The 23,429-nt window shown below is 43.1% G+C and overlaps 2 protein-coding genes across 2 annotated transcripts in view; one reads left to right on the top strand and one right to left on the bottom strand.

Moving 5' to 3' along the window:
• Positions 1 to 15,203, bottom strand: part of GTF2H4 (general transcription factor IIH subunit 4) — a 45,928-nt gene extending 30,725 nt beyond the window's left edge. The window contains exons 1-7 of the mRNA XM_077297881.1: positions 15,058 to 15,203; positions 13,673 to 13,792; positions 6,400 to 6,504; positions 6,036 to 6,167; positions 4,374 to 4,470; positions 3,905 to 3,993; positions 2,792 to 2,900 (exon numbers count right to left, since the gene is read on the bottom strand). Of these exons, the coding sequence (XP_077153996.1) occupies positions 2,792 to 2,900; positions 3,905 to 3,993; positions 4,374 to 4,470; positions 6,036 to 6,167; positions 6,400 to 6,504; positions 13,673 to 13,791 (651 nt within the window). The 5' untranslated portion in view covers position 13,792; positions 15,058 to 15,203. The remainder of the gene's footprint in view (positions 1 to 2,791; positions 2,901 to 3,904; positions 3,994 to 4,373; positions 4,471 to 6,035; positions 6,168 to 6,399; positions 6,505 to 13,672; positions 13,793 to 15,057) is intronic.
• LOC143816905 (E3 ubiquitin-protein ligase TRIM39-like) overlaps positions 15,169 to 23,429 on the top strand; it is a 56,681-nt gene continuing 48,420 nt past the window's right edge. The window contains exon 1 of the mRNA XM_077297879.1: positions 15,169 to 15,232. The gene's annotated coding sequence lies outside the window, so the exon portion shown is untranslated. The remainder of the gene's footprint in view (positions 15,233 to 23,429) is intronic.

Here is a 23,429-nt window from a genome sequence, read left to right as displayed (position 1 = left end):
CTGTGTGTGCTGGCTCTTGAAGCAATTACTCCAGCAGAGATCATTTGTTAGTTTTAGGATTGTAAATAAATAATACCTAAGTATTCATGTCATTTATCAATAGCTATCCAATGTGGCATCATTCTGTTAGTTGAAAAAACATTACCCAGAGTTAAAGGGGTTTTCCAAGCCAGACAAAAATTTCAGAAGGGACTGTATTATAGGGTCATTCCATGTCAAGTGAACCAATGATTTTTACCACTATATTTTTAATTCTTTTGAGATTTTGTTATTTGGTAATAGTGTGTCAGAGAATGCAAAATGCGAAGAAAAAAAAATTCTAGAATTTTTTTTATTATTATTTATTGATTTTCAAAGTTCGGAAAAAGTGCGAATTTCGGTGTTGCCTGCCTTTACATTTCTCCCCATAACTCAGGCTAGAAAAGAGATAGAGAAACAAAATAAACACCATTCTACTCAGAACAGTACAGGCTTTCACCAGATATGTCACAAGAGTATCTTTGATAATAATTTACCTATGCGATCACAGGCGCAAAACTTTAAAACGCATTTCCGAAAAAAACGTTTAATTTAAAAATTTCAAAAACTGCACATGTGCCTGCTATGCTCCTATTCACATCTGTACCAAAATACAAGATGGGATCATGATGGGATCATATTTTAAAAAATAAAACTATTACAGTGTCAGTTCAAAAATCTTGATTTCAGATCTGTTCAGCCTGTGGTGTAGAAGTGTGGGGTCCATATTTACCTAATAATCCATGATTGTTAGATATTCCTGTATTATTTTATTATGTTACCACTTAGAAGCAGGAGAGGACAGAGGAGAAGCTTTGTTAGGGCTGAGGATGACCAGGGGTAGACAGTGAATGCAGAGCAGATGACAGGTCAGCAGCTCCAGCCTCCAGAGGCCATATTCACACCAAGTCTTATCACCCAGGAGAGGAAACTCCTCATGGAGGGAGAAAAATACTCTTACCATCCAGTTCATGTATTGTACAAACCAGGACTACGAAGAGGAGGAGGAGGAGGAGAGTTTGTTATAACATCAGTTACAGGAAGCAGGACCCATCACAGGGACTCAGCAATACCGGACTGTCATCCCATGTAGTGGAAATAAAGACAGTGACGTCCATGACGTGGTAGAAGGCGGCACAAGATCGGCAATGGATGACATAACTGGTGATGTGACCTGTGAATATGATCGGCGCTGACAGCTACTGGGCTCTCCAAAGATTGTGAAAATGAAGACGTAGAAGTGACTTTTCTGCACCTTCTGGTCCAGCGCCGTCCTTTGTGTATCCAAGAAAACCAGACATTGTAAAAGTGAACAAAAAACAGATATAACTCAGGTGAAGCCGAGCACCATGACAGCCGCACATACTCTGACACAGAAGGAAACGGCCATTGCTAGTGAGCGCTTATGGACAAGATGACATTTCACCCACTAGAAGGGACACATTGATGATAACAGGCCAGTGTAAAAACCTACTATTAATTGTTTGATTAGTTCAAATTTTATAGAAAGAGGATTTAACTACTGGAATATTCTTCTTAAACACTTCAGAAATGACATGTTTAGTGATATAGTAGAAAAAAAATTGTTCCATGTATAAATAGGTGGTAAAAATATTGGTTCTTTTAATCTTGTTTTTAACATAATTAGGACAAGACTGTATTTAGAAAATCACACTTGAGGATGTGATCACCTTTTATCTTTTGGCTTGTTCAATGAATTCAGGTTGAAAATGCTGAGCCAGTTGTGTTATGATGATTAAGATGTATTTATTCTGGCACTTTGGTATTTGTTTTTTGTGTTTCTTTATTGTTACATATAAATGTTGAATGCAATAAGTTGTAATTTGAAAAGAAAAAAGGAAAAAACTCACACAAACATAAAATCAGATGATTCAAGGCTTAAAAAAAAAATACAAATGTGATAGGTCCCAAGTTGAATCCCTGTACAAATATAAACAAGGACACAAGTAACACACATGCATGTTTTCACAATTTTAAAACATACGTTTTTTTCAGAATTGCGCATCAAAATTTTTAATTTGATTTCTCCAAAACAAAATATAAAGAAACATAGTCTTGTGACATATCAAATGAAAGCCGGTACCGTTCTGAGAAAAATGATGCCTCTCCCACCTCTATATCTTAATTCTAGCCCGAGATATGATAAAAAATGTGAAGCCATACCAGGCCAAAATCCATGCTTTTTCAAAACTTTAAAAATCTGTAAAAAATTAACTGATGAAGAAAAAAATTTTAAACTTTTAATTTGTAATTAACTAAAGTTGCACTTCATAAAAACAAAAAATAAAAAAAAATCTAAAGACGTAAGGTAAAAAAAATATTCATATTTGGATCACTTGATATGGAATGACCCTATATAGAATGCTAACAGAAGGGAGTAGTGAGCAAAGAATAAAGAGGTCTGCAAGTGATAGCAAGCAGGCAAATTGCATAAGAGTGATCATGTGACAGCCACTTGAACTAGCGCAGAATCCTAAGTGTGTATAGCACACACTGTTCGATTACAATACAGTAAGATAATGTGCCTGATAAAAGAAAAAATATGTACACCTGGCCCCTCAAAACCTATTTAAGGTCTGCTGCAGAGTCGATGACACATACATCTGGGGTCTAGTGAGTGTCATGTGGATACATGAATGTTTGCTCATTGTTAATCCTGCAGGATGTTTGGGGGTGGTTTGCACAATCCAGACTAACTACAGGTGTCATCCGTGCCCAAGAACATAGAACATAAAGGGAAGTTGATACTTGCCTCTGCGGATTTAAGGTACTGAAGCATAAAATACCAGAGCTGAGATGCTGTGTCTAGCAGTAAAAACTGAAATCCGGCAGAAGAAATGCTAGGCGCTTCTCCAGCATCACTGCAGAAGGAACACAAAACAGAAAACGTACAAAGTGAATATTTCCCCAGATGGGGGGTGACAAATCCACTGACAGTATGGGAGAAGAACAATTTATGCCACTGCAATAGTTTTCTACATGAAAGTAAATGGCAAGGTGTTATAGTGTCTGTCCGAGTGATCAACTCACTGCTGCGACTGTTCCAGGTGAGTAATGAGAGCTGCCTTAAAGGGGATGTCTGGGCAGGAAAAAAAATTCTACAGTCACTATGTAACCGAAGACTATTCATTTCAGACCCGACAACCAATCTAAGGGGACAGATCCAAATAAACAGAATCTGCTAACCATCTGATGTCTGCGGTGTCACACAAACACGACTAAAAGCTGTTAATGTTCTGCAGAATAATGTTTATGGATCGCTTGAAAACTTAGCATTAAGAGGGACCGACCATCGAATGTGTAGGAGGGTATCCTGACTCTCCTCAATGGCAGATGTCGGGATAGAAAAGTCGGGCATGTTGGATTTTAACGTCTGATCTTTTTGTTCTCACGGGAGATAATCCTCCATTAGAAGCATCTCTTTAGAGCAGATATATGCGTTTCTAAAAGTTTATTTGTATGGGAGGGATGAAAAAAATAGCACTGAAAGATGGCGAATGCACTGACTAGCCCAACTGACAGGTTTCCAGATCTGAGCTAACTGCCTCATGGCCATATGTATATTAGCTGTGGTCAGCATACCCAACGGTTGGGCCAAATATTGAGATCTCAGTGTGGTCCAGGTTTCACAGACTTGTAAATCCGGCCTTTTCTGAAGTGTATGGCCAGCGTACCGGGCTAACCAGATCTAAAGAGGTCACTTCATGCAGCCTGTCCAGAGAACCATATATCTAGTATAATCTAAGAATACATCCTTCTTGATTTCAGTTACATGAACTTAGAAATCAAAATGAGAACTCAAAGACAACAAGACGATCTTAGGATTTCCTTCAAAAACTTCCCCATAACAAAAGAGCAGTACTACCTTTTCATGAGACCAGCCTGAATGAGTAGCTGCGCCAAATCCTGGCTAACAGTCGCACTAGGTGACCCGACCATAAACTGCAATATAACCTATGAAAAAAAGAATGAGATGTTAAACCTTATTATTATTAGCACTATCTGTAGAGAGAAGCATGAAGCTGCTTATAAAGCACAACTTTTCAATGCCATGCTTAGAAAATGATTTCAAGAAGCAAATCCAGATGTACAGAGTCGGCTGCTAGGTCCCCTGGCCATTTACAGCAGAGATCGCAATTATGGCAGAACAACAATTCAGAAATACAGGGAAATCTTTAAAATCTAGTGTGTGCCAATATATATCCAATCCTGACTGCATCTGTATAGCGATTCTCTATAAATAAAGCCTACAGAATTTGTACCACAAACACAACAGTACTTGGACATAAGAGGACAAGTATTAGCAGTGATTAGTAGTGAACATGTCACTTCACCTCCCATCTGCTCTCTGCATATTTATCCAGTGAAAGGACATCTTTTCCATGTTTATCGGGACCAAGTAGGTTGCCATCATCTGCCCAAGCTTTTCCTCTATGGAGAGAGAACATAAAGAATTATAAGTATATTACTATAAACTTTGGATCAAAAGGTCACAACGAACTCTAAGATAAATTTATAGAAAAAAAAATGGAGAGAAATAATAAACTTGACAAAATTTTCAGGCACATTAGAACTATAGTATCGAAATTGTCACTGTGCCAAAAGTTACCACCATATGTCCGCAATAACGTCAGTGTGGATGATGGGTTGTACTTCGTGTGTATGGTTACTCACAAAGCTGTGGGTCATGTAGCCAAACACCACTCATGAAAAATATATATTACAAAACCTAATACAAAATAACAAAATAATGGGAGTAATTGGCTGGAAAACAACAGTCAGACTCATATTTAGGTGTAAGTTACTGCATCACTAGTCTCCAGGTTCATCTCATTTACTCCCTTCTGTTACTAGGAATCTTCAGTGAACCTAGTAATAACTAGAATGTAAAAATAGACATACAATCGTCAGACATGAGGCGAAGGAGAAATCCTAAAGGTAGGTAGTTGATAATAACAAAACTCCCTTGTGTGAATACTACTAATCAATACTGAGTTAAGAGTTATCAGAGTTAGGACTAGAGTTGAGTGAATATGTTCGGAATCGGTTGCCGAATCTGAATTTCCCATATTCGTGCCATATTGGTACCCTATCCGTGCCAAATTTATGTTTGATGATCGGTTCAGAGCATATTCGCTTATTTCTACTTCCACTGACTCCAATGACATTCGGCTATGTTTGGCGAATATTGCAGAAACAATATTCGCCGGCGATTGTAATCGGAACCGAATTTTGAAAAATTCACTCACCTCTAGTTAGGACTCCTGATGAAGCTTGATGCGAAACGCACGTCAAGTGCATTTTCTTTGATAGGTAAAGTGTACTCCATGTCACTGTGCATTATTATCATTATGTGAACTTTCATGTGATGTCGCTCTCTCCCGGTTTATCTGCATGTACCTTAAAGCCCTTAACTTTTCCAGCACTGGCTATTTTGGCTTGTACCTTCTAAATATCCATTCTTAACACTGCGAGTGCACATAATATACCGTAACTATCGCTTTGTAGTATTCACACAAGGGAGTTTTGTTATTATTACTTACCTACCTTTAGTATTTTATAGGTCTGACTTTTTTAGGTCTATTTTTAGGCTTTTAATTACTTTTTCATCCAATAAAGAACATATTTTGTATTGAGTTTAAGTATTGCACATTTCTACATGGGTATTCTTGAATTTATTGGTGCATATTGCCCCCTGATAAATAGCTCTTTCTACTCATGCAGGCATTTAATAACTTGATTATCAGAGCCAGTGTGGACACGTGGATCAGCACTCTCTACCTTGCAGAAAAATAAGTTTCATATAATGTCTATCTGAATCAAGGAATAAAATGTTGCCGTGTTGGTTTTCTACAACCAACCAACCAGATAATGTGTTACTAGAATTTCTAAGTCAATATCAATAACAGCTTTTGCTTTTTGACTCTAGAACTTTCCTGCCAGAATCTATGAACCTTCTTCATGGAACTGACAACCCGAGATGTAATCGTCCTTACCCGCCCAGCAGGGCAATCTTCAGATTTTCGCGGAAAATGGGATTTAGTATGAGTCCCTGTAGCCCCCCGGGAAGTTGTTGTGTGTGCCACAATCGAAGCCCAGACAAAATCTGTGTGTTCTCCTCATGTTCCCTGGTAAATTAAGGGAAATAAATCTATGCATTATTAAAAATTTTAATGATTAGTCAAATGAAATCTTCAAAAAAGCCTTCAAGTAATATCTGTGTCCTATGGTTTAGTAAGGTAAACGCCAACTTTACAACGATAAATAGTGGTTGTAGAGGACAGTGCCTCTCCTGTCCAGAGGTTGTAAGCGGTACTGCAGCTTTTCCATTCAGTCAGTCAATCTGTATTCATTACTTACTTGTGACTTTCCTTCTTCACCCACAAAGCAACCGCTGCCTGTGGCAAGGGCTGTTCAAGAAACAGCATACGCATCACATAGTTCTTGGCAAGGCCTGGGAGTTCTCTAAGACAGATAGAAGAGCAAACAGCAAAAAGGTTGGAATAAAACTAATGTTAAAAAGAATTTGGTCAGTCAACAACTGGGCAAGCACATGACAAGAAAAACAGCAGAAAACCAGGTATAACGACTTCTATGTTAAGGCCACTTTCACACAATGAGTATTTGGTCAGCGTTTGTAAACCAAAACAAGGAGTGGAACAATCAGAGGAAAACACCAAGGATACTTAACGGTACCCATGAACCCATGGCAGCACATCAGTGAGGGATTTGCCCAGCAAGGACAGGAAACCTACTGAAATAAAAGGGTGGTACCTCTCCTGTATCAGTTGGGTTACAGAGCATGAGAGGACCTTCAGATTAATTTAGATATATAACCAACACCACATTATAACACCCCCAAACTATAGTGCACACCCGTAAGGTGAAAACGGGGAGGGGGGGGATATACGGGTGCTGTCAAGGATTCTGGAAAAAACAGTTACCGGTAAATAACCTTGGCGTTTACCCATCACAGACACCTGAGAGACTTCTGGAGAATTGGAAACACCTTAGGGAGGAACCACCGCTTGTAACAACACCTTTCTAACAAAGGTTAAGTCAGCAGAGGAGGATAGATCCAATCTACAGTAGCGACCTTACAAATTTGATCAATTGATACCTCCATTTTCTCTGCCCAGGAGGTCGCCACGGCTCTGGTGGAATGAACCTTGATGCCGTCAGGAATCGGAGCACCAATAAATGAATAGGTACCATTGCCTCCCTAATCCATCTGGCAATGGTACCTTTTACTACAGAGTAACCTTTTCTACTACCCTGGAAGGCTACAAACAGGGACTGGGCTTTCCTCCACTGGCTAGTCACGGATATATACTGTAACAGCGCCCTTCTAACATCAAGATTATGAAACTTCCTCTCCTCCGAATTCTTAGGGTCATTACAGGGCAGGACAATCTCTTGACTTCGATGAAATCTCAACACCACCTTAGGAAGATAAGCTGAATCAGATCTTAACACGACTCTCCCCTGGACAGCCCTTGAGCCACAAAGCCCGTCTTGCCACGTTCGACAGACCAGAAGACCTAGCTGCCAGTCTCACAAAGTCAGCAGATGTATCTGCCAGGAATGCTGCGGCTCCGTGCAAAAGACGCATGTTTGACAAGAGTCTATTTCTTCGCGCCTTGGACTTATGATTTGGCTACAACAGTTGGAGGAACAGCTTAAGGGAACATGCGGTACAAGTTTCGGCGATTGCTGGTTTCAGACCTCCCACTGCCGCTTCCCATGTGTGCCTTAGATAAGTGTCCACCTTCTTATCTAATCGGTCCATGAGTACCACTGAATCTTTCAAGGGAAGTGCTGACCTCTTAGAAGACCTAGACACAGCGTACACGATTCTAGGGACCTTGTCCCACAACTCTACATCCTTTTCCGCAAAAGGATATCTCCTGTTCGAGGCTGAGGGCAGCACACCAGATTTCTCCGGTCTCATCCACTCTCTGCTAATGAGCCTGGACCTTATCGTTGACCGGGAAGGTGCGTTTCTTTTCCTCTAATCCCCCAAACATCATGTCCTCAAGAGACTTGGCTGCTTTCTCCTCTTTTAACCCCTTAACCCCTGTAGCTTTTTTTCGGTTTCGCGTTTTCGTTTTTCACTCACCTTCTTTCCAGAGCCATAACTTTTTTTATTTTTCCATCAATATGGGCATGTGAGGGCTTGTTTATGTGCGGGACGAGTTGTGCTTTTGAACAACACCATTGCTTGCACCATGTCACGTACTAGAAAACAGGAAAAAAATTCCAAGTGCGGTGTAATTGCAAATAAAGTGCAATCCCACACTTGTTTTTTGTTTGGCTCCTTTTTTTTACTAAGTTCACTAAATGCTAAAACTGACCTGCCATTATGATTTTCCAGGTCATTATGAGTTCATAGACAACCAACATGTCTAGGTTCTTTTTTATATAAGTGGTGAAAAAAAATTCCAAACTTTGTTAAAAAAAAAAAAAAAAAGCAATTTTTCGGGATCTGGGGTCGGGTAAGGGCTTATTTTTTGTGCGCCGAGCGGACGTTTTTAATGATACATTTTTGTGCAGATACGTTCTTTTGATCGCCCGTTATTGCATTTTAATGCAATGTCCCGGCGACCAAAAAAACGTAATTTTGCTGTTATGACTTTCGCGCTACGCTGTTTAGCGATCAGGTTAATCCTTTTTTTTTTTGTTTATTGATAGATCGGGCTATTCTGAACGTGGCGATACCAAATATGTGTATGTTTGATTTTGTTTTTATTGTTTTATTTTCAATTGGGCAAAAGGGGGGTGATTTGAACTTTTATATTTTTTTAAATTTTTTAAAAACATTTTTTTTCTTTTGACATGCTTAAATAGTCTCGATAGGAGACTAGAAGCTGCCACAACCCGATTGGCTCTGCTACATAGAGGCAATGTTCAGAGCGCCTCTATATAGCAGATTTACTGACTTGCTATGAGCACCGACCACTGGGTCGCGCACACAGCAAGTTGGCAATGACAACCATAGAGGTCTCCAGGAGACATCAGGTTATCATGCCAACACACCGGTGACCCGCGATCACGTGATGGGGGTCACCGGTGTGCGTATTTGCTGGAAGTGTAATTTAAAAGCTGCTGTCAGAGTCTGACAGCGGCATGTAACTGGTTAATAGCTGCGGGTGGATCGCGATTCCACCCGCGGCTATTGCCGGCATATGTCAGCTGTTCAAAACAGCTGATATGTGCTGGGAAAGATGTGGGCTTACCTACGGAGCCCACATCAAAGGGACTATCTAAGTACTATTACGTCCGATGTCAGTAAGGGGTTAGGCCCATAGTTGTTATAATGGCTTTAAGCAGCTTATCCGTGTCCTCCACTGGAAAGCACGGTGTGCCCCGTGTCACTGTCCGAGGAGGATGAGCACTCAGTATAGCATTGTCCTTCTAACAACCTTGAAGAGGAGTCAGAGTTAGAAGTGACCTCCCCGAATTTCTTCTTCCCCTTCTTTAACAGAGTTTTAGAACTTTGGATCCACTTTGGATCTAATGACTGACCGAAAGCTTGCTGCAAAGTCAGGGGTCTCCTCACTAATGGTCCTGTGGATGCAGTCGGAGCAGAGGTCCTTCTGCAAGTCCACTGCTCGCTGTTTAAAAGCCTGCTCACACTCCCTGTTCCTCTTCTTAACGCTAGCTTTCCTAGGCCTCTCCTAATGAGTTAAACAAAGAATAAGGGGCCTATTAACAATTGGTGACATTCACCCACTGTCATTCAAGCGTACCGGATTCGGAGGCTGTGGTGGTACACGTAACGTATCCTCTCTGGACACCGAGGAGTCCTGGCATGCCCTACTCCCCTGGCTGGGACTACTGCTGCTCCTACCACTTGAACAGCTGCCTCCCTTGTGTCCACACTGATGGTGAGCTGTTGACTGCTGCTCAAGATTGCCTTGGTCCATGTTCTCCTGGTACGAGGGCTTGTTGCCTTTAGCAGAGAACTGCTCTGCTGCTCACCCTTAAGGCTACTTTCACACTTTGTTTTTTTGAATACGTCACAATGCGTCGGCGCGACGTATCGACGGATGCGTCAAAAATAGTGAAAAACCGATGCAACGCATCCAGTATTTCGGTGGATCCGCTAGACGCTTCCGTCGAAAAACTGGATCCGTTGCATTCGTTTTTACCATCCGTTTTTTTGACAGATCCGTTTTCCATGCCTAAAAATGGGAGTCTCCCAAATGTGATTGGCTACTGGAAAATAGGGAAACCAATATATTGACTGGCTGGCTGTCTTCAGGCTGGCAGGAGTCTTGCTGGCACATTTGGGGGTGTCTCGATTTGGGGCCTGTCTGGCCAATTCGCTACAAATTCCTGATTCTGAGCATGCTCAGTGTAAAAAAAACGGATTCCAGCGCTGGATTCCGTCATACGACGTGTCACGACGGATCCTGCATCCATAGGCTTCTATTCTAGTCAACGACGTATGCCGCAGGATCCGTCGCGACACATTTTCCCGACGCAGACAAAAAACGTTACATTGAACGTTTTTTCGAGACGACGGTCCGCCAAAACACGACGGATCGGTCGCACGACGGATGCGACGTGTGGCCATCCTTCGCGATCTGTTGCTAATACAAGTCTATGGGAAAAAAACGGATCCTGCAGGCACATTTGCAGGATCCGTTTTTTCCCAAAATGCCGCATTGCAACGGATCTGAAAAGATGGAAGTGTGAAAGAGGCCTAAGGGGTAGTCAGCGTCATCTTGTGGGAACTTCCTTCCGGTCCAGACGATTGCCCTCCCACGCGAAAGCCAACCGGGCACGCCGTCCTGTTTACTATCCCGGCCGGTGAAGAGCAGGGCTCCGCCATCTTTTTCCCAGCGCATCCCCTGACATCACTCGGGCACGCCCATACCCAGTATGCCCTGCGTCTGTGACATCAATGGTACTCGCCACTTCCGGATATCGCCCCGGCTGCTCTACCACGCTGACACCAGAGGGGAGCCGGCACGGGGAGAACAGCATGGGGAAGGGTGGTGCGGAGGACCGAGCCAGAACAGTGCTGACTGTGCTGCCCGCTTGTACACCAAGCTCCCGGGAAACCCGTGGAGGGCGATTCCAGTCACCTGAAGGCTGGCACCACAGGTACGTAGTCTGACGCCAGGACGGCCTGGGGCAATCGTTCTCTTCACCCATCACAGATTACCGCCAATTTCAGCACGGGAATGCATCAAGGACAGGAACCCAACTGAAACGGGGGGAGAGCTACCACCTTTTTATTTCAGTAGGTTCCTGTCCTAGCTGGGAGGATCCCTCTCTCAGGTGTGTCATGGGTGAAGGGAATAGTATAATAGAAACACGTCACCACTTCTGCTTTTATCACCCACTCCTGGTTTAGGCTTACAAATACTGATGTAAAAAACTGACCAAATACTGAACGTGTGATTGTGGCCTAAAGCAGATCTCCAGACTCACTACGTTCACATGGCCCAAGAGATCCCTGTGGAAAAATCTGACATCACAAGGACAGCACTAGGACCAATTGGGTTATTCAGATGATCAGGTCTAATTTTTTTTTTTTTTTAAACAAGCCTGTGCTTTACTCACGTTTCCTCTGACTGACAAACAAAGAGGTTCTCAGAAAAGTGAGATACAAACGTAAATTTATTTTATACAAAGTTCTGAATTTTTTAAAACAATAAAATATAGAAAAAAAAAAATCACATGCATTTGGCATCACGGTAACTGTACTGACCTGCAGAATCATGGTGGCAGATCATTTTTACCGCACACTGAACGCCAGGAAAACGAAACCACCCAAAAATGGCGACGTTGAGATGTTTGTCACCATTTCACCCCAGTACATTATAAGGTAACGATAACTGATTTCAACTAAAATTACTACTCGTTCTGCAAAAAAAAAGTTCTTATATGGTTTTCTTCAACAGAAAAATAAAAAACTTCTTGTTCTGGGCTTAAAGGGAGTAAAATGTCAAATTGTCTCCAATGGAAAGAAGTTAAAATTTTGGGTCAATAGCTACTTGAACGTTTGTTCTTTGGCCAATGTTACTCAACAAATGTATCCGATTTAAATGACTGTAAGGCTATGTTCAGGATTTCTTGCAGAAATTTCCTGAGCAAAACAGGACATTTTCTGCAAGAAATCCGCATGCGTTTTAACCGCGTTTTTGGTGCGTTTTTTTGCGGATTTTTCCGGAGGTTCCCAATGCAATAATATAGTGGGAAATCCGCAAAATTAATGGACATGCTGCGTTTTTTACCGCGACGTGTTTTTTTCGCGGAAAAAAAACGCATCAGGTGCACAAAAATTGCGGAATGCATTCTAAATCATGGGATGCATAATGTATGCGTTTTTTCGCATTTTTATAGCGAAAAAACGCAAAAAATCTGCAACGTGTGCACACAGCGTAAAGGCCAATGTGGACCAACATGTGCACGACTGTACACAAGAAGAGCGCATGCTCAATAGTGATTCAACCATCACCATTCAGGTGTGGGCACACTACGTCTTTTTCAGGCAGATTCGTCCTGGAACCCGTCTCAAGAAACAGTAACATAATAAACATTTGCACACCGCAGTGTAACAACGACTGGCTCTGCACATGTTCCATCACTTCTTTTAAATGCTTCAGGCTTTGTAACCTGAGAAGTGGCTAAAAGAAGTGACCCGTCCATTCTTCAGGTGGCTGCCACTCAAAAAGCCATCATCATCTTATATATAGCAAAAAAAAAAAAAAAAAAAAACGGTGGCAAAGCAGTGACAAAAAGATGAAAGGGAAGACGCTTCACAAAAAGACCACCACCGTGTTTTCCTGAAAGTGCCCTTAATAATAATAAATAATAATAATCTTTATTTTTATATAGCGCTAACATATTCTGCAGCGCTTTACAGTTTGCACACATTATCATCGCTGTCCCTGATGGGGCTCACAATCTAAATTCCCTATCAGTGTCTTTTGAATGTGGGAGGAAACCGGAGTGCCCGGAGGAAACCCACGCAAACACGGAGAGAACATACAAACTCTTTGCAGATAGTGTCCTTGGTGGGATTTGAACCCAGGACCCCAGCACTGCAAGGCCACCGTCCTGTTTAAAAAATGATGAAGAACCTAACAGACACCGTGTGCACATACCCATATTCTATCCAATATGGCCACTTTGAGGGCACGGTTAGACGGACGCAGATTCTCTCCTCCAAGAGCATTAGGCTGATTATGCTAATGACACTCAGATCAGAGCGTCAGCATAGCGTGATGCGATTCCCTCAGATGAGAAAATCGGAGCACACTGAGGAGAAGATGGAGAGCAACTTTCGCCATCTTCTCCAATGCCGGAGTTCGCAGAAATTAGACTGCACTCAGATGTCATCAGAGTGCAGTCCGATGTTTTCCATGCTCCCGTAGACCTGAATGGGTGGCATGCCATTTCAGAGTGAAATCGCAGTATGCTGAGATTTTTTTTTCACGTACTGATTTTGTTAGCATAACAAATTGTGCATCACCACTGCTCTGTTGAATAACATTGGTCTGAGTGTTATGTGTTATGCTATAAAAAAAAAATCGGATAGCAGTGGTCCGATGTATACGCTGGTGGGAGTGAGCCCATAAGGAAATAATCAGTTACCAGTTTATATTTCATCACTCACCTAAAAACAGCCAGGCACGTGGCAGGGTGATTGTACAGCCGATCAAGGACCCCTGGACTCAGCTCTTGAAGAAATTCATGCAGATTTTTGCACTTCAGCTGCACTCGCTGTAGCTTCATTCTGAAAATACAAACAGTAAAACAGCATTAGGCGAAATGTACATGACGCTGAAAGCCAGATTCCAGTGATGTGTCACTTACTCAGCTGTTTTGAAGTTTCAATAAAATCAGTGTTTTATCTGCAGGAGATTATCACTACAGGACTAGCAGCCTTGTGCCCTTTAGTCTGGCAGCTGTGTAACTCCGCCCCCACCACTGATCACCAGCTTTCTGGTAATATACAGTGTAGACAAGAAGCTGTCAATCACTGGTGGGGACGGGTTAGACAGGGCACAGCAATCTGAGCTCTGCTAAATTTGCAGCAGAGAAAGCTACGATTTTATATCAAAACTGCATCTAGTAAACTAATGACACATCACTGGAATCAGGGTCTCTGCCCCTACATCATGCTGCTCTCAGACTACAAAGCAAAAAGGAGGCAACAGAGTCCAATAACCAAACCGCTGTAAAAACAAAAATAGCAGTCCTGGGTGGCTGGAGCACACGGTGACACATTTGGAATTTTTCTAAAAGTCACAAATGATGAATCATCTGTGACCTCGTCTCCCGGTACTTTCCTACACGCACCCTCCGATCCTCACAAGATCTCCTTCTCTACTCCCCTCTTATCCCCTCCTCACACAATCGTATACAAGATTTCTCTCGCGCATCACCCCTACTCTGGAACCCTCTACCACAACACACCAGACTCTCGCCTACCATCGAAACCTTCAAAAAGAACCTGAAGACCCACCTCTTCCGACAAGCCTACAACCTGCAGTAACCACCGATCGACCAAGCCGCTGCAAAACCAGCTCTATCCTCACCTACTGTATTCTCACCCATCCCTTGTAGATTGTGAGCCTTCGCAGGCAGGGTCCTCTCTCCTCCTGTACCAGCTGTGACTTGTATTGTTTAAGATTACTGCACCTGTTTTTATTAAGTATACCCCTCCTCACATGTAAAGCGCCGTGGAATAAATGGCGCTATAACAATAATCAGCTGAAAACATCTGGAAACCCCAAACCTCCTCTATAGGGACAAGAAGCAGGTGAGCGCCGATAACAGACGGAAAGGAGGCGCAAAGGGAACCATCAATATGGCGCAAGAACCGGGCAAGAATGCAGTAATGAGCGGGCGCTAGGTGTGAGCCGGGGCACAGGGGCGGGATACACACTGGCATGCTGACATATACTGCAACCCCACGTGTGGACTGCAGGCACAACACAGCACTCACTACTCTGAGAACCCGCAGGACAGGACCCACTCCCACACCCCGACACTCACCCCACAGCGGCCCCGCACACCGGCCAAGCTTGGGATCCCGCCCCACGTGACTCCACACATATCACGTGATCAGCACGTCCTCGTAGCTGCCGTACCGAGCAGGCGCTTGAAAAGAAGTCACGTGTTCGAGTGCCTCCTACGTCATCACAACTTCCAGGGCCAACGGAGGGCGGAGGTAATGGTGGCGGCGCTGAGCCGTGTGCGCGCCGTGCGACTGCTGTATTGGGGACTGGAGGGTGGAAGGTTCCCGGCAAACCAATAGCCGGTGTGACTGCAGCACTGCCGGCCGGGCCGGGGCTGAGCACCGCAGGCTCCGACATACTGCAACTTTCAACCAATTGGCAACAGACACAAACATCCCTGAGTGTAAACAGTGCCGTATTACCGGGCAGTATACCGGACTGCTGGCCTGTGCCCGACTATGGGGGTTACAGGGGGTCACCTTATGGTGCCAAAAAGTTTGTATCTCTCACTTTACCCCAAAATTGCAACATTTTACCTTCTTTGAGTAACAGAAGTGTGTGTGTATATGGAGTGTGTGTGTGTATATGGAGTGTGTGTGTGTATATGGAGTGTGTGTGTGTATATGGAGTGTGTGTGTGTATATGGAGTGTGTGTGTGTATATGGAGTGTGTGTGTGTATATGGAGAGTGTGTGTGTGTATATGGAGAGTGTGTGTGTGTATATGGAGAGTGTGTGTGTGTATATGGAGAGTGTGTGTGTGTATATGGAGAGTGTGTGTGTGTATATGGAGTGTGTGTGTGTATATATGGAGTGTGTGTGTGTATATGGAGTGTGTGTGTGTGTATATGGAGTGTGTGTGTATATGGAGTGTGTGTGTGTGTGTATATGGAGTGTGTGTGTGTATATGGAGTGTGTGTGTGTATATGGAGTGTGTGTGTGTATATGGAGTGTGTGTGTGTATATGGAGTGTGTGTGTGTATATGGAGTGTGTGTGTGTATATGGAGTGTGTGTGTGTATATGGAGTGTGTGTGTGTGTATATGGAGTGTGTGTGTGTATATGGAGTGTGTGTGTGTATATGGAGAGTGTGTGTGTGTATATGGAGAGTGTGTGTGTGTATATGGAGAGTGTGTGTGTGTATATGGAGTGTGTGTGTGTATATATGGAGTGTGTGTGTGTATATGGAGAGTGTGTGTGTGTATATGGAGTGTGTGTGTGTATATGGAGTGTGTGTGTGTGTATATGGAGTGTGTGTGTGTATATGGAGTGTGTGTGTGTATATGGAGTGTGTGTGTGTATATGGAGTGTGTGTGTGTATATGGAGTGTGTGTGTGTATATGGAGTGTGTGTGTGTGTGTGTATATGGAGTGTGTGTGTGTGTGTGTATATGGAGTGTGTGTGTGTGTGTGTGTATATGGAGTGTGTGTGTGTGTATATGGAGTGTGTGTGTGTGTATATGGAGTGTGTGTGTGTGTATATGGAGTGTGTGTATATGGAGTGTGTGTATATGGAGTGTGTGTGTGTGTATATATGGAGTGTGTGTGTGTGTGTGTATATGGAGTGTGTGTGTGTGTGTATATGGAGTGTGTGTGTGTGTGTGTATATGGAGTGTGTGTGTGTGTGTATATGGAGTGTGTGTATATGGAGTGTGTGTATATGGAGTGTGTGTATATGGAGTGTGTGTATATGGAGTGTGTGTATATGGAGTGTGTGTATATGGAGTGTGTGTATATGGAGTGTGTGTATATGGAGTGTGTGTATATGGAGTGTGTGTATATGGAGTGTGTGTATATGGAGTGTGTGTATATGGAGTGTGTGTGTATATGGAGTGTGTGTGTGTGTATATGGAGTGTGTGTGTGTGTATATGGAGTGTGTGTGTGTGTATATGGAGTGTGTGTGTGTGTGTATATGGAGTGTGTGTGTGTGTATATGGAGTGTGTGTGTGTGTATATGGAGTGTGTGTGTGTGTATATGGAGTGTGTGTGTGTGTATATGGAGTGTGTGTGTGTGTATATGGAGTGTGTGTATATGGAGTGTGTGTGTGTGTATATGGAGTGTGTGTGTGTATATGGAGTGTGTGTATATGGAGTGTGTGTGTGTGTATATATGGAGTGTGTGTGTGTGTGTGTATATGGAGTGTGTGTGTGTGTGTATATGGAGTGTGTGTGTGTATGGAGAGTGTGTGTGTGTGTGTATGGAGAGTGTGTGTGTGTGTATGGAGAGTGTGTGTGTGTATGGAGAGTGTGTGTGTGTGTGTATGGAGAGTGTGTGTGTGTGTATGGAGAGTGTGTGTGTGTATGGAGTGTGTGTGTGTGTGTGTGTATGGAGTGTGTGTGTGTGTGTATGGAGTGTGTGTGTGTGTGTGTATGGAGTGTGTGTGTGTGTATGGAGTGTGTGTGTGTATATGGAGTGTGTGTGTGTATATGGAGTGTGTGTGTGTATATGGAGTGTGTGTGTGTATATGTATATGGAGTGTGTGTGTGTGTGTATATGGAGTGTGTGTGTACACGCACTGTATATTATATACTCACTATATACACAGATCAAAAGAGATACCAAGAGGAGCGAGAGCCCTGCTCCTAAGCTTACAATCTATGAGGAAAATCGGGACACCCGAAAGGTGGGTCCTGACAGAGGTGTATCTAGGGTTTCTGGCACCCGGGGCAATAATTCATTTTGATGTCACCGCTGTGCTTTGCTTTACGGCCGACACTGACACATTCAGTGCAGGAAGCTCTGAGCAGTGCGGACGCTGGGGGACGTGACAGATATCAGAAGGTGAGTATGTAGTGTTTTTTGTTTTTTTTACTTTTACAATGGTAACCAGGGTAAATATCGGGTTACTAAGCGTGGCCCTGCGCTTAGTAACCCGATATTTACCCTGGTTACCATTGTAAAACATCGCTGGTATCGTTGCTTTTGCTGTCAAACACGACGATACACGCCGATCTGACGACCAAATAAAGTTCTGAACTTTCAGCAATGACCAGCGATATCACAGCAGGATCCAGATCGCTGCTGCGTGTCAAACACAACGATATCGCTATCCAGGACGCTGCAACGTCACGGATCGCTATCGTTATCGTTGCAAAGTCGTTTAGTGTGAAGGTACCTTTAGTCATGTACTGATGAGCCGCTCTCCCTAATGCTCTCAATGTTTAGTGAAAAACTGAGAGAAGCTCGGTGTCACAGGACCATAAGTATGAAAGTCACATATGAGTGAAGTGTCCATGTGACGACTACTGGAACCTGCAGAGCTGAATCCTGGCATTGCAGCTTCTGAATTCTCATAACTAGTGCAATGCACACTTTTAGGATTCTTCTTTGCCGGTGGACAGTCATGTCAGCACAAGCATGTGATTCTGACCACATTCCGACTAGATGTGCCCACACATGTCTAGTCAGCACGTGACCGTCAGCACGTGACCGCATGTATGTTAATCGCCAGCACGAGAGAATCCTGACAGCGTGCAGTGCGCACTGTGAGAATTCAGAAGTTTGCAGTCACAAAGAATGACTGCAGACTCATCACAAACCTGGACATCCCCTTTAATGCTCCTAACATAAATAAAAACATGAGTGAGTTAGTTAGTATCACAAATAACATTTACATCCAGGTACCTTATAGATGACGTTGTCTCTGGAGTCATTCTCCTTCATTTCTTCATCTTGTCCAGACCCCATGATGAGTTTTCTCATCCACAGCCGTCTCTGCAGACTTCCATCTTCTCCGTTCTTTTGCAGAAAATCTCCACATGATGCCCTTAAAGATATGTCATTATAATGCTCCTGAATAAAAAAAAATTGCCCCTCACTATATTGTCTGCACAAAATATGACTTCCACACTGTCCCTCTTATGGTACATGCTCTTCACACGGACCTCCCCTTTCCATACCGGCCCCCTCTTCACACTGTCCTCTCACACTGTGTCCCCCCTATAGGGCCCAGTATTTATACTGTACTCTCTCATCACACTGTGCCCTTACACTGTCCCTCCATACTACACCCACACTACTCAGTTTCTATTCTGTACCCACTCACTTTTCTCCCCCCATAATGTCTCCTCACACTATTCCCCTCCCTCCTCATACTGTCTCCTCTCACATCCCCCTGTACACCATACTGCCTCCTCATATATTTACCCCCTCACTTTCTTTACTGCCTGCTCACCTGACTCCCTATACTGTCTGCACACATCCCATCACCCTCAATCCCCGTACTCTGTCCACATACATTTTTCACATTGCTACTCATACTGTGTCCGCATACATTCCTCCGTTCGCTCCCCATACTGTCTGCATCCATCCCCCATACTGTTTCCTCATATATGCCCCCCATTCCCCTACTGTTTCTTCATACATGCCCTCATTCTCCCATACTGTTTACTCATACATGCCCCCAATTCCCCCATACTGTTTACTCATACATGCCCCCAATTCCCCCATACTCCACTCAAATTCTCCCCACACATTATAAATCCCCCTGTAAGGAACAGCCCTGTACATAACAGCAGAGGAAGCTATATAATAAGGGACGGCACCATATATAACGAGAGAATGGTCGATAATAGGGGATGATGTTATACATAATAAAAGAGGAAACTAGGTAACTAAGGATGTTGTTATACAGAATTAGCGAGTACACTATATACTAAGTGACTGTTATACATAATAAACAATAAAATTGTCTTCCTCCCCCTGTTCCTGTCTGTTATACGTCCCTCTTCCTCCCATCCCAATCCCCAACACCCATTATTGTCCTCTACCCCACCCCATATAATTGCCCATTCCACAACCTCCATCGTTTACTCCTCTCCCACCACCCCCATTATTGCCCTTTCCACCACCACCATCATTGTCCTTTCCACCACCACCATTGCGTTCTTTCCACCACCTCCATCATTGCTTTTTTATCCCCCACTACCTCATTATTGCCGTTTCCACCACCATCATCATTATCCTTTCCACCACCACCATTCTTGCCCTTTCCACCACCTCCATCATTTTCTCCCCCTCCATCATCATTGTCCTTTCCACCACCATTTCAAAAGAAACAAAAGACCTAAAACAATAATTTTTAATAGTAATAATTAAAAACATCAAGAAAAAGACCACACATTTGGAGGTGGCAGGGTACATAATGGTTAGGTAAAAAAAATATAAATAGCCGCCTAGCTACTTATATGGTATATGAATGCCAGATATTATATATATATATTTCTTATTATAAAGGAAAATGGACTAGGGAAGATAGAGGTGCCTTACCCTAATGGAGTCCCTTCCTGACAGCGGAGGTTGGCACCCTGGGATACGATATGGCGCCCCCGCTCAACGTCGACTGGCCCTAAAAGACCCTACAAAGGTATCCCTACCAAAAAAGCCACCACCATAAACACCAAAAATAGACACTACAAAAAACAGGTGCTAAAAGCTGCTCAATGGTGTTGATCTATATGTAATACATTAATATAGGTATTTGTGAGCCAATAAAGACTCTTGCATGCAAAAATTACACTGGGAACCTCCTAATGATAATGACTCGTGATGGTGTCTAAAAAGGAGGGCAAGTATTATAGATCAACAAAAAAAATATCAATTGTCTGCTGATCACAATTTTTCGATTCCTTGTGGCCACAAAAAGCTACAGAACAAAGTAACTAAGGGCTGATGCAGTAGCGGATATCGATACCATCCCTAGATTATCTATGATACTGTGAGATATTATATATATCATATGATGAAATTAAGAAGAGCAATCAGGGCATCACCACCAGATATAAATGCAATATCATATGCTGAACCAACTTAATTTGATTTAGATGATGCCACTATGCGTATATTTGTCCCCAAAAGCAGATTCATTAACCAAAATAATTACTACTCAGATTACATCATAATCACATATAACCCTTTTCATAATTTAATACCAGAAAAAAGGTCCAAGAGTATTTATATTAAAAAATCTAACAAAATTTATTTAATCAAAAATGATAACAATTAGAATACAAAAGTGACACCAAGAGCAGGAATATAGGGGATAATGAAAATTATATCTATATAAAGATAACAATGTTAAAATACTTATATTACATAGCAGTGCACTAGAAACATGCTAAATTTACATACAAATGGACCCATCAGGGGTCCTAGCATATAGAACATTTGACACAGCCAATATGGCTAATTGCAGCAACAGCAATGTCTCCCATATAGGTATATATAATTAATCAGTCAAGTCTGAAAATAGAAGGGTAGTGCTGCATGTTTAAGCCAAAAATAAAGTGCAATAGTCCGTACTACTTACGCAAATCATAAGTACTCAAGTGCAGAAATAGCTGACATATGATAAATAGTGTAACTTACATAAGATGTAGATGGTAAATAGTAGATCCCCACCCGCCGCCTCAACGCTCGCTTCACCGATCTTCTCCACGCCTCCTGAAGAAGATCGGCGAAACGCGCGTTGAGGCGGCGGGTGGGGATCTACTATTTACCATCTACATCTTATGTAAGTTACACTATTTATCATACGAGTTATGTCAGCTATTTCTGCACTTGAGTACTTATGATTTGCGTAAGTAGTACGGACTATTGCACTTTATTTTTGGCTTAAACATGCAGCACTACCCTTCTATTTTCAGACTTGACTGATTAATTATATACAGGTCCTTCTCAAAAAATTAGCATATAGTGTAAAATTTCATTATTTACCATAATGTAATGATTACAATTAAACTTTCATATATTATAGATTCATTATCCACCAACTGAAATTTGTCAGGTCTTTTATTGTTTTAATACTGATGATTTTGGCATACAACTCCTGAAAACCCAAAAAACCTGTCTCAATAAATTAGCATATTTCACCCGTCCAATCAAATAAAAGTGTTTTTTAATAACAAACAAAAAAACCATCAAATAATAATGTTCAGTTATGCACTCAATACTTGGTCGGGAATCCTTTGGCAGAAATGACTGCTTCAATGCGGCGTGGCATGGAGGCAATCAGCCTGTGACACTGCTGAGATGTTATGGAGGCCCAGGATGCTTCAATAGCGGCCTTAAAGGGAACCTATCACCCCGTTTTTTTCGGTATGAGATAAAAATACTGTTAAATATGGCCTGAGCTGTGCATTACAATAGTGTAGTTTGTGGACCCCGATTCCCCACCTATGCTGCCGAAATACGTTACCAAAGTAGTCATTTTCGCCTGTCAATCAGGCTGGTCAGGTCGGATGGGCGTGGCTTCTTCCCCCAGATATTGCGTAGTTTTCCGTTGGTGGCGTAGTGGTGTGCGCATGTCCAAGGTCCCCAATCCTGCACGGGGGGGTGAAAATAGCAGCGATGTCCGTTATTCCATTGGTGGTCGGTGGGCGCGGCCATCTTCCTTTGGCCGCGCGTGCGCAGAAGCGGCGCTCTGCTGGCCGCGGCTTCAGGAAAATGGCCGCGGGATGCCGCGCGTGCGCAGATGGAGATCGCGGCGGCCATTTTCCTGAAGCCGCGGCCAGCAGAGCGCCGCTTCTGCGCACGCGCGGCCAAAGGAAGATGGCCGCGCCCACCGACCACCAATGGAATAACGGACATCGCTGCTATTTTCACCCCCCCCGTGCAGGATTGGGGACCTTGGACATGCGCACACCACTACGCCACCAACGGAAAACTACGCAATATCTGGGGGAAGAAGCCACGCCCATCCGACCTGACCAGCCTGATTGACAGGCGAAAATGACTACTTTGGTAACGTATTTCGGCAGCATAGGTGGGGAATCGGGGTCCACAAACTACACTATTGTAATGCACAGCTCAGGCCCTATTTAACAGTATTTTTATCTCATACCGAAAAAAACGGGGTGATAGGTTCCCTTTAAGCTCATCCAGAGTGTTGGGTCTTGCGTCTCTCAACTTTCTCTTCACAATATCCCACAGATTCTCTATGGGGTTCAGGTCAGGAGAGTTGGCAGGCCAATTGAGCACAGTAATACCATGGTCAGTAAACCATTTACCAGTGGTTTTGGCACTGTGAGCAGGTGCCAGGTCGTGCTGAAAAATGAAATCTTCATCTCCATAAAGCATTTCAGCCGATGGAAGCATGAAGTGCTCCAAAATCTCCTGATAGCTAGCTGCATTGACCCTGCCCTTGATGAAACACAGTGGACCAACACCAGCAGCTGACATGGCACCCCACACCATCACTGACTGTGGGTACTTGACACTGGACTTAGGCATTTTGGCATTTCCTTCTCCCCAGTCTTCCTCCAGACTCTGGCACCTTGATTTCCGAATGACATGCAAAATTTGCTTTCATCAGAAAAAAGTACTTGGGACCACTTAGCAACAGTCCAGTGCTGCTTCTCTGTAGCCCAGGTCAGGCGCTTCTGCCGCTGTTTATGGTTCAAAAGTGGCTTTAC

This window comes from Ranitomeya variabilis, chromosome 3, assembly GCF_051348905.1.
Source record: "Ranitomeya variabilis isolate aRanVar5 chromosome 3, aRanVar5.hap1, whole genome shotgun sequence".
NCBI classification, from domain to species: Eukaryota; Metazoa; Chordata; class Amphibia; order Anura; family Dendrobatidae; genus Ranitomeya; species Ranitomeya variabilis.
This window is presented reverse-complemented; position numbering and strand designations above follow the sequence as displayed.